We start from the raw sequence: 15,354 nt of genomic DNA, 5'->3' as shown, positions 1-15,354 counted from the left end.
AAACAAGACCTTAATTATACCCATGAATTCCTCTTTTTCCTTAGAAAATGAAAGAAGACCCTGCTTTCCCCTCAGTAACAGTGTCCTTCAGGGCTTGTGCTAAGAATATATTTTTCCATATGTCTGTGAGTCAGTATGTGAGCCTGATCATTGTTGCCTAATAAACACAACATGAATTCCCACTAGAAGTCAACTAATGGGCACTCCAAGTGCGATTTTTCTGTGCGTGTTAAATGAGTAAGTTGGAAACTTTGCCGTTCTGAAGCTCCTTTGGTGAGGAGGGGATTATTACAAGGGATTTTGGACAAGTCTTTCCTTAGATTATAGACCCATAAAAGAAAAATTATGCTATAATACTGTCCCTCCATAGGATACTTTTTATATTTTGGGATGCAGGGTTTCTTTAGCACCCATCTGAATTATAGTCTATTATCTCTGTAACTGGTACCCACCGCCCCCATCTAGAAATGAAAATTGGTACTTATTCCAATAATAGTGAATATTTTTTAAAACAGTTATGGCATATTCTATGCATTGCAATAACAGTTTATATATATGCAGATGGAAAGGAAACAAATCATGCCTTTACCAAAAACTATGTATTCTTCATTTCAGCCAAAATTGTCTTTGTCCACAAAAAGTACAGGAAATGAACAAGGAATAATGCAAGCTTAATATCTGTGCACAGCTGGAGTGCCTCTGGGTGATTATATTTTAACAAAAGTTAATGGCCAAGTAATGGAAATAATGAGCTGAAGTGAAAATCTAATATGAGTTTGATAAGCAGAACATTCTGAATGAAAGTATACTAGAGGAGAAAATCCCCATGGACTGTTTCATGTCTTAGTACTCCTGGAGCAAATTCCTTTTAGTATGAAAATGGACATGATTGATAAAGGAACTTAAGTGGATATGTGCTGGTGATCTTTAAAAACAATGGGGCAAAACCAAGAGATTCCTTAAAAGAAAAAAAATAAATATAGTTTTAAAATCTTCTTCTCTATTTCCATTAACTCCCCATGTGTATTTATCTATATGTATATTCACATGGCCTAAAATACTGATCATGGAACAAGCAACTATTCAACCTGCTAGTTCAGAAATTATCTCAATGATACTGAACTAGGAGTAGGTAAGATTGGTGAGAATGGCCACACCAGGAATAGATGCCAAGAAGTGGAGGTTTGGGGTGTGATGGACAAAGAATGTCAATTTAGGGACACAGATTAACAAATTTGTCACATGGAAGGCCCCAAAGACTCCTTTAATGCCAGATAATAACTTAGTTCAGGTATCTTTCCCTTAATTGGTAGAGAAAGGATAGGAAAGTGTTAAAGTTTTTCAGAACTATTGATAACAAAAATTGAGACCAGTATGCAAAGATTCAAAGCCTCAGATGATACCATCGTCATCACCGACACCACCACTGCCAACTTCAGCAGCAACAACTTCGTCACCATGGTAACATTCATTGAGCACTTACTGAATGCCATACACCAGCCAATGTATTTTACACACAAAGTTTCATTTATTTTTCAGAACCTAACAAAGTTACTCTTTTAGATTCCAATTTTATAAGTAAGAAAATTAAGTAACTTGTTGAAAACTCATAGTCTTCCTGTTATACACACTGGGTTCTGTTACCCACAATGTTAAAGTGCTCTGTAAATTATAAATGCTACAGACTTATGAGTAATTATCATCATTATTAGTAATAATATGATTTAATGTTTGAACAGCAGTTGATACTGATCATTTTCTGATATAAACAACTCATTCTGTAATATAAACAACAAATGACTACAAGCAACTCACAAACTCTAATATAATCCATTTTCTTACATACTTTAGATGTATCATTTAGGGCCAAATGAATGAAATATTTTGTAATATATAATCAGACAACTTATTTGTTAATCATATTTCTTCTAAGATTCATGTTGTGTTCTAGTTATTCCTTACTAAATTTTAAACTTTAGAATAATGGTTTATGTATTTCTTTAGTGAAACAGATAAATTCAAAGAAGTCTGTGTTTTGAAGTATCCCTCCCAAAACAAACAAAATGAAACTGGATTTGGGAACATTCCATGAAAATGTGGCAGAAAAGGTAAGCTAATAAATTGTTTGACACTCTATTGATAAAACAAATGACTGACTATTAACCTCCAGTTGTTATAACATTGCATTTACAGTTTAGAGTTAAATTGAAATTAATGCTAGATGCAAATTCACCATTTTGAGTTTCTGACATGTTTTCAGATGATTAGGTAACATATTTTTCTGCAATTAAAAGCTTTTATTACATTTTTATGCTATTGCTCTGGACACAATTTTATGCTTTGGGATATGTTTCTCACACTTAAATGTTCCTCTTATGATATATTATTACTTTAAAACCTTTTCCCCAATGTAATACTAGTCTTTATTTGCCCATGTAGGAAACTGCCATTTGCTGTTTCAATCTTTAATTTGGAAAGACACCAAATAACTGTGAGGATTATGAATGAAGGGCAAAACTATTCGTTTCACATTTTTTTTTCCAGTTGTAGGTTGCATGAGTGGGGGACATACTTGATGAAGATCACATGAATGGTGAATATACTTATATTACAACAAAATAAACCATGATTTGAATCTGTAGCCCCATGTGAAATACATATGACCCAAACTTTTCAAAGCCTTAACAGTTTTCTAACATCTCCCTTTCCACTTAAGCTTATATTTACAATTCTTACAAATGGTTGAGGTTCTTTGTAACAGAGACAAACGATCTAAAATATATGTAAGGAAATAAGTTGTCATGTGTAACTGAGATGCTATTTTAAAGAATGTATAATACATATAATTAAAATTTTAAGTTTCAAGTTTCCATTCATATTTTTAGAATGTAGTTGTCCAAATATCTATGTGTGTCTTCTTATACTACTTTGTGGAATTCTTTCTATTGTTAATTAAATTTTAGCCTCTTATTTTAATATTTGAACATTTATATTTTTTATACCCAACTAGATTGTATTCTTTGTGAAACCTGAAGTCTCAGTGTGGTAGTAAATTGTACACAACTAAAAATTATATTTTGCAAGTGGTCCTGTCAATTTTTAAGAATAAAAATGCCCTTTTGGGACTTCCCTGGTGGCCCAATGGTTAAGACTCTGCTTCCACTGCAGGGGGCACGGGTTTAATCCTTAGTCAGGGAACTAAGATCTTGCATGTCGTGCAGATGCGGCCAAAAAAATTAAAATGCACTATTATCTTTGATCTTTGTTATTAAATTAAACCAGTTTACAGACCTATTATGATATAAACATATCAGGGTAACACAATGCTAAGTAATTGTGTCCAAATCTTCCTTTTACTTAAATAAAAACACCTTTCAGCCTTTTTCCTAAATAGCACTTTGACCAGAAATATTTAGATCTGGAAAAATTGAGTGATCTGAGTTTGAAGCCATTGTATTTGTCTCATTAACCCAAGGGGTTAGCAGTGAATAGAAAAGTGAGCAAGAAAAATGGAAAATTCAAAAACTATACTTTTTAACTTCTGGAAAATAAAAATTTATTATGCTCATATTTGTTGTAATAGAAAACACATAATCCTGTTCCTCTCTCAGTACTTTTGCTTTGACAAAAGAGATGCCACATTTTTAAACTCAATGTGATGTCTATGAATAGTTGATGAGGAACATTCTATGGTGAACTGAAATAAATAAGACAAAGCTGATATGCCATCCACAAACATAAAACAAAGTAATGCATTTCAAATGGAATGGCTTGTACTAATATGGCATATATATTTTGATGATATTATGAAAAAATTTAATACGTTCAGAAAAAATGGTAACCAAACAATGTAAATATTTTCTTACTGGTATATGATGAATTAATTTTCTTCTGCTTTAATGAAAGATTTGTGTCAGTTTTTTTTTTCATATTTCTGAGCAATAATCCAAAAATCTTCAATTTGACCATATGTAATTCAACCAAAGGCAATTCAACGAAATGCAACACTGATCTCACAGTGTGTGATTTGCTGCCCAACCCTACCCCCACTAAGAAAGAGAAATTTTTTTCAAAACAAAATGTCCATTATGACCCATGTCAATTCTAGGTTATCACCTTTTCCAGGCAGCGTAGGTCCTTGGGCCTGGACGGAATCCAATCATTCATAAATTATTTCATCAGAGACAAGCAATTTAAAACAGTGTTTCTCAGAATTGAATGGGAAAAAATATATATATATATATATATTCTAAAGAAATTTTTCAAGTATTTCAAAATATTCCAAAATTACTTAAAGAATTGCTTAAATGGACCCTTAATGCTGACTTAAATTATTTTAGCTATATGTTTACAGAGACCCAAACATAAAACAAAACATAAACTCCTTATCTTTATAGATCAAATGAAAAACAAAACTGTAAAACAACATACACAACATTATTTTAACAGAATGGAGGATAATATTTTGCCAAAGCTAAAACACCACATGATAATGATTGGTAAAGAATGGGACTTTCAAATTTGCCATATATAGACTGTCATGCAACTATTTGATTCTCTCATCACTTTTCCCCATTTGTATTCCTGTGGTATCCTTTGGCTTTACATACCAAAGACAAACCTTTACACGTTAAATAGTTTTCTGAACATTTCTCATTTGCCTGTGGCAATTGAAATAATTCTATAGTATTTTGCATCAGTGTGATTGAAAACAAAAATGCAAACTTCAGCACAAATTTCACTTGGAAGTATTCTGTCATAAAGTGATTATCCAGAAGATCCAGGGTATATTTATATTATTATTAATATTAAGATTGAAATGAGAATCCAATCTCTAAAAATTATCATAGATAACTTGTGGGTCTTCAAATCGGCAGACCCAAATGAAAACCAAAAATTACTAACTTAATGAAAGTGCTTGCTTTCTTCATAACCTGGTGAAATTCCCAACTGGTGCTGAAATACCACTGAAGCAAAGAAGTCTGGCTATATTGAGGTATAACTTTTTTCTTTATAAATCATTTGATATTTTTTTAATCACTATGTAGACAAAACCATAGTTCAGTCAGTTCATGACATATATCTCACAATTATGGCAAGACATATACTTTGTTTGTATCATCTGCATTGAAAAAGTCTGATATTAAGAGTTTGAATTATGAAATAGACTTCTAACCTTTTATTCTCTCTAACTGCTTTGTCTCCCTTCTTCCAAGTGATGGTTGGTTTTGGAGAGCCTTGGGGTTTGCACTCTATGATGATTTCTTGGTCTTTAGTAATAATTATTGTTTTCTTCAGTTGATTCAGTGTAAAAGTGGGAGCTGAAGCTGTGGAAAAGTAAAAGGTTAGTTCTATCACAAGCAATGACAATAACCTCTAATGGATGATTCACCAAGATTTGGCAACTTTATCTTTGGAATGCATTTCTAATAAAATCATAGGATATCTACACATGTAAAAGGCACTAACTTGAAATTTAATTTATTATTATTTAGTAGCTATCTTATTGGCTTTTCTTTCCATCAGCAGGTGATAGTTCCGTACAATTGTGAGGCCCAGAGACAAAGGCTGTTTCAAAGAATGAGATGCTTTAATTACGATTATCAACTTTAATTGTGAAAGACTAATGAGCACTTTGGACAAAAGGTGAAGGGGCTGGACACAGAAGTCTATTTTGGGCTTCCTTTGGAAAAATGGAGGTTATCTGTATAGAAGGCAATCCTGTGTAGCCGATTTCCTATCTGTGAGTCTCAATGCATATTTTATTTTAATAGTATACAAAATTAAATGTAGTTTTAAAAGAAATATATTTTTAAGAAATTGAATTATTTAAATTTCAATTAAAATTTTATTTCATTGTTTGCAATTATTCATCTAGGCCTGATCATTTTAAGACAGTTTTGATTAAACTTCCCAGGAAATTCCAGTAGGTAGCTGTGGTTGAGAATGCTGGACTAAAACAACACGTGACAGAGAGACAAAAACAAATTAAAAAAAAAGTCACCTTTGAATCTTAAAGAGAAACTGGAAATATGTATACAGGTTTACTGTATCTGAGACATTTATTTATACCAATATGACAATTTTATGAATATTTCATAAGTTTTTTATGTCCATCATATATTGGTATAATGCATGGCACACAACATTAAAAGACACAACACACACAAAAAAGGTACCAATTGAGATGGATTAAAAAATTGAAAGAAAAGTTAAGGAATTTAAAGGAAGATTGCAGGTGATATTTTTGGTTGCCTGCTGGGAATGTACCTTATTAAACATAATTTTGAAAATATGTCTGGTAAATGAGAAAGGGACACATTTGAGAGTGTTTCTGGATAAAACATTAACTAGGTGAAAGCTGAATCAGCTTTTTAATTCAGAAATGTTGGAGTATGAGCTGACAGGAAAGTACATTAATATTTGATTGGTTAGTATGTACGACATTGAAACGTGGACTCCTATATCTATTTTGGATGGATTTGTGATAATGTGAAGAAATTTCAAATGTAAACATTCATTATTCAATTTGTTTTATGGTTTTTGATTTATCACACAGCTGATATGTGAATGGTGCATTTTCAGATTCCAGAGATCTTGGGTGTTTCTGTTAATGTTGTGCTTTGAGTCAGTGGAAAGTACAAAGCACACTTAGGCTCCTGCCACATTTGGGAGATGGTGCATTAAGACCATCTAAGTCTCCCTCTTTGTATTATAATCATCCCAGAACAAAAGCTTAGAAAATCATGCGAGTGGGAAAAAGTAAAATCCATTCCAGAAACTGAACCATGCTCAATCTGGGTAGCTTATTCCCCTGGACTGAATTTTTCTTGTAGTAAAGAGTGAAGTAGTGCTTGTGTTGTGGTTATATTCTCAAGAGTGTAACACTAGGAGCTTGCTGGCCTGGCCTCAGAAAGGCTTTCATCAACCTGGAAGGGTGGCAATGGTTGATGACACTTCAAGAGAGGGTGATTTACTTAGGAGTCCCACCTTGCAGGAGCCACACCCCTACTGGTAGGTAGGAGCTGCTTGGGAGAATATTAAGCGCTGCTGTGTTGAAAACCTACATTCTGATTCCCTACCCTTAAAGCATTCTTCCTTGAAAGTTAACATACTTTTCTTATATGATTTTTTTTAATGCCATAGAAAAGACATATTGTATAAACCTGTTAGGGTTAAAACTAAAATTAGAGAAAATCTTATAGAAAGTTATGGGATAAACTGTACACCATGTATACTTGTCTCCTCAAGCTTAAAAAATACATATCAGCAAGACATAGTATTTCTTTTCAAACCATAAAATAGGTTTTTACGATCACATCATAAACCTTCAGTATAGTAAGAATTAGAGCATGAAAAGAAGAAACATTTTTTTCCTCTTTATTTACTTAGAAATTGCATACCTAGGATCTTCAGCTCAGCACTCCCATAAATGGCTCCATATTTATTTTCAGCCAAACACTGATACATTCCGGCATCTGATTGATTCACATTGTGGATCATCAATACTCCATTAACCATCTCAACCCTACTCTGTAATGGAATAAAAAAAAAATTGATATAGCAAGTGAACAAATCATAGAGATTTTACAGTTACTCTCTCCTAGATCAAGACAGAAAAGCCTCTGATTAATGCAATTGAACATTATTTGACAACTTAGGAACACAAATCTTCTGTTCATTATTCTAATATAACATCTTATGTAAAATACAACTATTTCTCAGTCAGAAACCTAATTATTACTATATTTTCCTGTAGTTATGAGTTTTACTTTTAGTTATGTTTTTAAAATAAGCTGCTTTTGTTTGGTATACTAGTTAAGCTTATGAAATACAATCAGCTGATACTGCTTTTATTTGAATTCATTTTACAAAGGAGAAGCAGGAGTTCAAATGGTAGAAGGATCGAGACTGTATATACATGGGATCAAGGTTAAATACAGACCAGGTCATCACAAGAATCTCTTTACTACATTAATCCGGTCAGAAATTTGCCTTTTCTCTCACTTCCCAACACAGTAACACAAATCAAAAAACTGCCTTGCAACTAGATTCTGTATAGAACTATTGGTCAGAAAATGTAAACTGGTCAGATGAAACAATACAGGAAACAGAGGATTGAGCATGAGCAAACTGAGGTAAACTGAGGCCAAGAACACATTTGACAAGCAAATTTTAAATTTAAAATGCTGTTAAACAACCAGGTGTCTTATCTACTTAATGTCAAACAAATCATTCTTTTAATTTTAGTGAGCAGTGCTTTGATTACCTATCAACGAAGATGCCAAGAAATTTGACATCATTTTAAAAATTAACCCATTCACTTAACAGACTATTATCTGCCAGTGGAATTCACTTTACTTGGATGTGACAGTTGAAAATATAACTAGCACAGATCCCATCTCAAGGTTTACCTGATATCCCAGAGAATTAGAGAGAGACAGGCAATGAACCAGTATCTCAGGATTCCCACTCCCTCCCCCTCAGTTTTCCTTAACAGCTCTATTGTTCTTTTTATTTGTGTCTGTTTTTTTGTGTAACTGTGTTCTGTTTTGGACTAACTGGTTTTAGAATAAGGGAATATCGGAGCTCAATGGGACTGTGGGGGTGATCTGATCCAATCTCTTCATTTTACAAAAGAGCAAACCAAAGCCCAAAGAGACAAATGTCAGACGAGATCCTTTGGTAATGACAGGACCTGGGCAGAAGCTGTGTTTGGAATTTCAAACTTTCTCTCTTTTGTCCATAAATAGTGAACTATTCCCTTTTTGTCCTCCTTCCTGGAAAGGCCACGACAAGGGAAAGAGCTGAAATTATAACAATTATTCTTATTTTAAATAGTAACCGATTTATTCTCAAATTCAGTAGGTATTAAGTTGTTTTGAGGACACGGGAAGGGGGAAGGGTAAGCTGGGATGAAGTGAGAGAGTGGCATGGACATATATACACTACCAAATGTAAAATAGATAGCTAGTGGGAAGCAGCTGCATAGCACAGGGAGATCAACTCGGTGCTTTGTGACCACCTAGAGGGGTGGGATAGGGAGGGTGGGAGGGAGACACAAGAAGGAGGAGATATGGGGATATATGTAAATGTATAGCTGATTCACTTTGTTATACAGCAGAAACTAACACACCATTGTAAAGCAATTATACTCCAATAAAGATGTTAAAAAATAAAAAGTAAAATAAAAGAATGCAATAGATTTACTAAAAATGAACTTTTCAATATGTAGCAGGATGTTGTGAAGAACGTGCCCAGGACACAGAAGACTAGGATTCTCTTTCAGTCTCACCTCTTACTAGATATATGATCTTGGGCAAGTCACTTTACTTCTTGGAGATAACTCCATCATCTGCAAAGTGACAGCAATAAACTAGATGATGTCTAAAAGTCTGCTGGAAATGGCAATACATCTATGATAATCATTGATATTTTTGAAAGAATTTATAGGATAGAATAATGTTTAAAGAAGTGATATATTACTCAAAAAAGTAATAAGGCAATTAAAATTAAAAGAAAATCTTGTTTATATATGTTATTTTTCTCATTCCAAACATAAGGGATACGTAAGAAATGGCTTTCAATAAGACTAAAGGAAGATAGCTTATCCTTTGTGAAATCCGTCTAAAATTACACTGGAACAGGCTAAGGTTACCAACAGTACCTGAAGCAAGAGGGGTACTCCATTCTTCAGCCAACGGTAGGTGGGTCTGGGTTTTCCAGTAGCCTTACATTCCCATCGGAGAGGGCTCCCGCTGTCTAACTGAGTATCATTCAGTTTTGCTACCCAGTGTGGGTATGCTGTAAGAGTTTAGGCATTAAATAAGGGTGATTTCATTTCTCAAATACTTCACCAAGCTCAAAATTCATATGGAATATTCACAAATTCTTATGCATTAACTATTGGTGTTTGGAAGAAACACAGCATTACATTACACACAGCACTCTATTTCCTGTGTAAAAAAATATAGCAATGATAATGTTCTGATAATCTAAGTGAAGCAAATCTTGTTGTTTTACCCACTTTGCAGTAAGTGACTAGACTCTCCCCATGGAGAGCACTGGAACTTGTTTAGTAAAGAAGGCTTAGAGGTATCACTTCTTCCAAATACTAAAGCAGCTTTAGCATGGATTGAAGTACTAAAACATGTCAGTTTATTGAATAACTGTTCTGCTTTTTCTTTTCTGATAGAACCTGAATAGCTTTGGGAAAATAATTTGTAAATTCAAATTTCATTTGCTATAAAATTGTTCTATATTTACTAGCATTCTAGTGCATTATAAATATGTATGTAAATATATAAGCTTTCAAAATTACAACAGAGAAAAATTTCTTTATCAGAAAGATGACAATGCAATTGTATGAAATCTGTAAGATATGGTTAAAGTGTCTTTCTTCCATTGTCAAATATTTTTTTAAGTTTGTACCTCTTAATCTCCCTCATCTATTTCTTTCATTCCTCCACCCCTCTTCCCTCTGGCAACCACCTGTTTGTTCTCTGTACCTATGACTCTGTTTCTGTTTTATGTCTGTTCATTTATTTTGTTTTTTGGATTCCACATATAAGTGAAATCATATGCTACTTGTCTTTCTATGATGTATTTCCCTTAGCATAATACCCTCTAGGTCTACCCTTGTTGTTGCAGTTGGCAAGATTTCATTCTTTTTTTTTAGGCTGAGTATTAGTCCATCTTTTCTATATATATATATATATATATATATAAAATCTCACATCATTTTTATCCATTAATCTATAAATGAGTATTTAGATTGCTTCCATACCTTGGCTATTATAAATAATGCTGCAATAAACATAGGGGTGCATATTTATTTTCAAATTATTGTTTACATTTCTTTGAATAAATATCCAGGAGTGGAATTGTTGAATCATATGGTAGTTTTATTTTTTAATTTTTTGAGGAATCTCCATACCGTTTTCCACAGTGGCTACACCAATTTATATTCCCACCAACAGTGCATGAGGGTTCCCTTTTCTTCACATCTTTACCAACAATTATTTGTTGTTTTTTGATAATAGCCACTCTGAGAGGTGTGAGGTGATGCTCATTGTTGGTTTGATTTGCATTTCCCCGATGACTAGAGATGTTGAACATCTTTTCATGTGCCTGTTGGCTATATGCATATCTTCTTTGAAAAAGTGTCTATTCAGGTCCTCTGCCCATTTTTTAACTGGGTTGTTTGTTTTTTTGATGTTGAATTGTATGAGTTCTTTGTACATTTTGGTTTATAACTCCTTATCAGATGTATCATTTGCAAATATCCTACTCAGTTGGCAACCTTTTTGATAGTTTCCTTTACTGTGCAAAGGCTTTTTAGTTTGATTTAGTTCTTTTTTTTTTTTTTTTTTGCGGTACACGGGCCTCTCACTGTTGTGGCCTCTCCTGTTGCAGAGCACAGGCTCCGGACACACATGCTCAGCGGCCTTGACCATATACATGTGGATTCACTTCTGGGCTCTCTATTCTGTTCCATTGATCTAGGTGTGTGTTTTTGTGCCAGTACTGTAGTGTTTTGATTACTGGAGCTTTGTAGTATAGTTTGAAATCAAGGATTGTGATACTGCCAGCTTGGTTCTTCTTTCTCAAGATTGCTTTTGCTGTTTGGGGTCTTTTGTGTTTTCATACAAATTTTAGAATTATTTGTTCTAGTTCTGTAAAAAATGTCTTTGATATTTTGATAGGGGTTGCATTGAATCTGTAGATTGCCTTGGGTAGTATGGTCATTTTAACAATATTAATTCTTTCAAACTTTGAGCATGTTATACTTTTCCATTTGTTTGTGTTATGTTCAATTTCTTTCATCAGTGTCTTATAATGTTCCACGTATAGGTCTTTTAAATCCTTAGTTAGATTTATTCCTAGGTATTTGACTCTTTTTGATGTGATGGTAAATGGGATTGTTTTCATAATTTTTCTTTCTGAGAGTTTGCAGTTAGTTTTTACTTAGAAATGCAACAGATTTCTATATATTAATTTTGTATCTTGCAATTTTATTGAATTCATTGATGAGCTGTAATAGTTTTGGAGTGGTGTCTTTAGGATTTTATCTATAAAGTATCCTGTCTTTTGCAAAGTTTTACTTCTTTTCCAATTTGGATTTCTTTTTCTTGTCTGATTGCTGTGGCTAGGACTTCCAACACTATTTTGAATAAAAATGGCAAGAGTAGGCATCATTGTCCTGTTCCCAATCTGATAGAAAATACTTTTAGCTTTCCACATTGAGTATGGTGTTAGCTGTGGGATTGTTATATACAGCCTTTATCATGTTGAGGTATGTTCCCTCTATACCCACTTTGTTGAGTTTTCATCATAAATGCATGTTGAATTTTGTCAAAAGCTTTTTCTATTGAGATGATCATTTGAGTTTTATTGTTTAATTTGTTAAGGTGGTATATCATATTGATTGATTTGTGGATGTTGAACCATCCTTGCATCCCTGGGGTAAGTCCCAGTGGATCAAAGTGTATGATCCTTTTAATGTATTGTTGAATTCAATTTGCTAATTTTTTGTTGACGATATGTACACCTATGTTCATCAATGATATTAGCTTAAAATTTTGTGTATGTGTGTGATATCTTTGTCTGGTTTTGGTGTCAGGGTGATATTGGCCTTGAAGAATGAATTCAGAAGCATTTCTTTCTCTGCAAATTTTTGGAATAGTTTGAGAAAGATAGATGTTAACTCTTTAAATTTTTGATAGATTTCACATGTGAGGCCATCTGGTACTGGACTTTTGTTTTCTGGAAGCTTTCTTTTCTTTTTTATTTTTTAAATTGTTGATTCAATTTCATTACTGGAAATTTGTCTGTTCATATTTTCTATTTCTTCCTGATTCATTCTTAGGAGATTGGACATTTCCAGAAATTTATCTGTTTCTTCTACATTGTCCATTTTATTGGAATATAACTGTTTGTAGTAATCTCTTATGATCCTTTGTATTACTGTGGTGTTGGCTGTAACTTCTCTTTCATTTCTGATTTAATTTATATGGGATCCCTTTTTTCTTGATGAGTCTAGCTAAAGGTTTATCAACTTTGTTTATCTTTTCAAAATACCAGCTCTTAGTTTCATTGATTTTTAAAAATTGTTTTCTAGCCTCTATTTAATTTATTTCTGCCTCATTTGCTGTCTGGCCCTACCTAATACAGTGGCTGCTGGCCTGCTGGAGTGAGTGCCTGGGTCCCAGCATGGCTGGCTTCATGGCCTGGTGACACAAGGCTGGCACTGACCACTGGTTGGTAGCTGGTTATGTGGCCCTGGGGGGTCCTCGGACTGGGGCCAGCCTGCTGATGGTAGAGGCTGGGTCCTGACCCAGCTGGCTGCCAGACCACTGGTGGGTGGGATATCCCTTAAAGTACAAATTCTCTGGAATGCTTTCCTGAATCATCCCAGTAGAATGCAGTGGACCCTGTGCTCCCATAGTCCTTTGCACATGCTTTCATCACAGCAGATAGCATGCTCTGCCTTATGTGGGGCTTGCTTTTCATCTGATCTAGTGGACCAAGAGCTCCTTCAAATCTCTATTACTAGCATGTAGTGCAGTAATAGCCACTAAATAAACATTAGTTGAATTAATGAGTGAATGAACAAAATGTGTATGGCATAGTCAAGTTGGTTGGGGTGCTCAATTTCTAAAGGAGTTGTTACAAATAAGAAAAGGAAAACTGGTTGAATTCAGATATTAATATTTCAAAATACTTTTTAAAGTCCCTGTGAAGCACATTCAGTTTTTTAGAAGAACTGACCTTGAGATACAGTGACAGTTATAGCTGCTGGCTGATTCAGTTGAATATGAAATTTGTTTAATTTCATATTGGAAACATCTGTATTTGCTTGTATCAGTGTTCTGCATTATAGTTTTCCTCTGTTTTTTAGTGCCCTCATCTGAGAAATACGAGTATTATCACTTACCCTTTATGTATAATGTACATTATAAAAGCAAATATGAAAAGTAGTAAATATGAAAAGTACAATTTGTGATTCATAGAAGTAAAGATGATATTGTACATATTTTTGAAGTAGATTTTCCCAATTTTACACATAACTTGTTATCTCTGAAATTTTTGGACAATATAAACACTTGTAGGCTGTGAAGTTCATTTATTATACAGATGCATTAATTTAGAGTAGGGGCAGCAAATTTTGCCTGTAAAGGATGAGATAGTAAATATTTGAGGCTTTGCAAGTCAGCTGATCTCAGTCTCAATTACTTAATTCTGCCTTATCAGTGCAAAAGCTGACCTAGGCAATATGTAAACAAAGGGGTGAGGCTGTGTTCCAATAAATTTACAAGGAAAAAATACAAGTAGGATTTGGTTCATGGGCATTAATTGTGACTTCTGATTCAGGCCAAGGGCAGAATAAGTTAATAAAGGTTACAAGATTTGTAACTTAGAGGATGGCTTTGGTGCTGGGAACGTATCTCATTTTTAAGGTTATCAATTCTTTATGTTGTACAAAGAACCTTATAATTCCCATTCATTTTTAATTTAAAGCAGTTCTGTGTATAGGGTAATTTTACCTGATGCTTTGCCATGTAAAAGAAACATGATTATAAATTATTACTCATGTTCTAATGTAGCTAACAAGCAATATTTAGTTCAAATTAGTTTGTATTTTCAGTTTGACTCTTGGGACTAGAGCATCCATTTTTGCTGAAAACACTTACTGTATACTTGTAATTGTCCACGAAAGGAAGTTTTTCCACGTGAGTTTTCAGCTCGGCATTCATATATGCCTGCATCGTCCAGCTGCACATTGGGTATTTCCAGTATTGCCTGAGATTTACGCAGACGTGCTTTACCAGGAATATAACCATTAACCTTCATCCATGTGATTGTTGGAACTGGGCTACAATAAGGAAGGAAAATATCATTAATACACTTTCCACTATTAAGAACATAGATTCTGTTATCTGGTAATTTAAGCACTTAATAGGCTGAGTGCGATAAAGTGTCATCACAATTAAGGACGGTGTGCTGGTTGATGTACTTCACTTTCCATGTGGATCGTCTGGTAAGTAGTTAGATTACACGGAGGATAGTTTCCTTTTCTTTCGTATTTCAGGAAAGCAATTCAGAGACTCTATTTTACATATATATATATTACATACATATATATATTCATATATATATACTTTATTTTTGTAACTTTGTAAATTTGTTTAAATGGCAAAAGTAACTTGGATAAATTACAAAATAATATATGCTTATTACAAATGTTGAACAAAAGAGTCAGGAAAAGTGAATTAAGAACTTTTTTGGCTCCCACCCCTTCAAGTATCTCCTTTCTGCAAAAAGAAATACAGTTAGCAAGTAATTTCCCACCTT

At 33.7% G+C, this 15,354-nt stretch overlaps 1 protein-coding gene across 1 annotated transcript in view; it reads right to left on the bottom strand.

Moving 5' to 3' along the window:
- Positions 1-15,354, bottom strand: part of CNTN5 (contactin 5) — a 1,406,915-nt gene that overhangs the window by 277,114 nt on the left and 1,114,447 nt on the right. The window contains exons 10-13 of the mRNA XM_049713144.1: positions 14,694-14,875; positions 9,668-9,804; positions 7,404-7,533; positions 5,177-5,327 (exon numbers count right to left, since the gene is read on the bottom strand). Of these exons, the coding sequence (XP_049569101.1) occupies positions 5,177-5,327; positions 7,404-7,533; positions 9,668-9,804; positions 14,694-14,875 (600 nt within the window). The remainder of the gene's footprint in view (positions 1-5,176; positions 5,328-7,403; positions 7,534-9,667; positions 9,805-14,693; positions 14,876-15,354) is intronic.

Source organism: Orcinus orca, chromosome 8 (assembly GCF_937001465.1).
Source record: "Orcinus orca chromosome 8, mOrcOrc1.1, whole genome shotgun sequence".
NCBI lineage: Eukaryota > Metazoa > Chordata > Mammalia > Artiodactyla > Delphinidae > Orcinus > Orcinus orca.
Note: the sequence above shows the minus strand (reverse complement) of the source record. Positions and strands in the feature narration are given on the sequence as shown.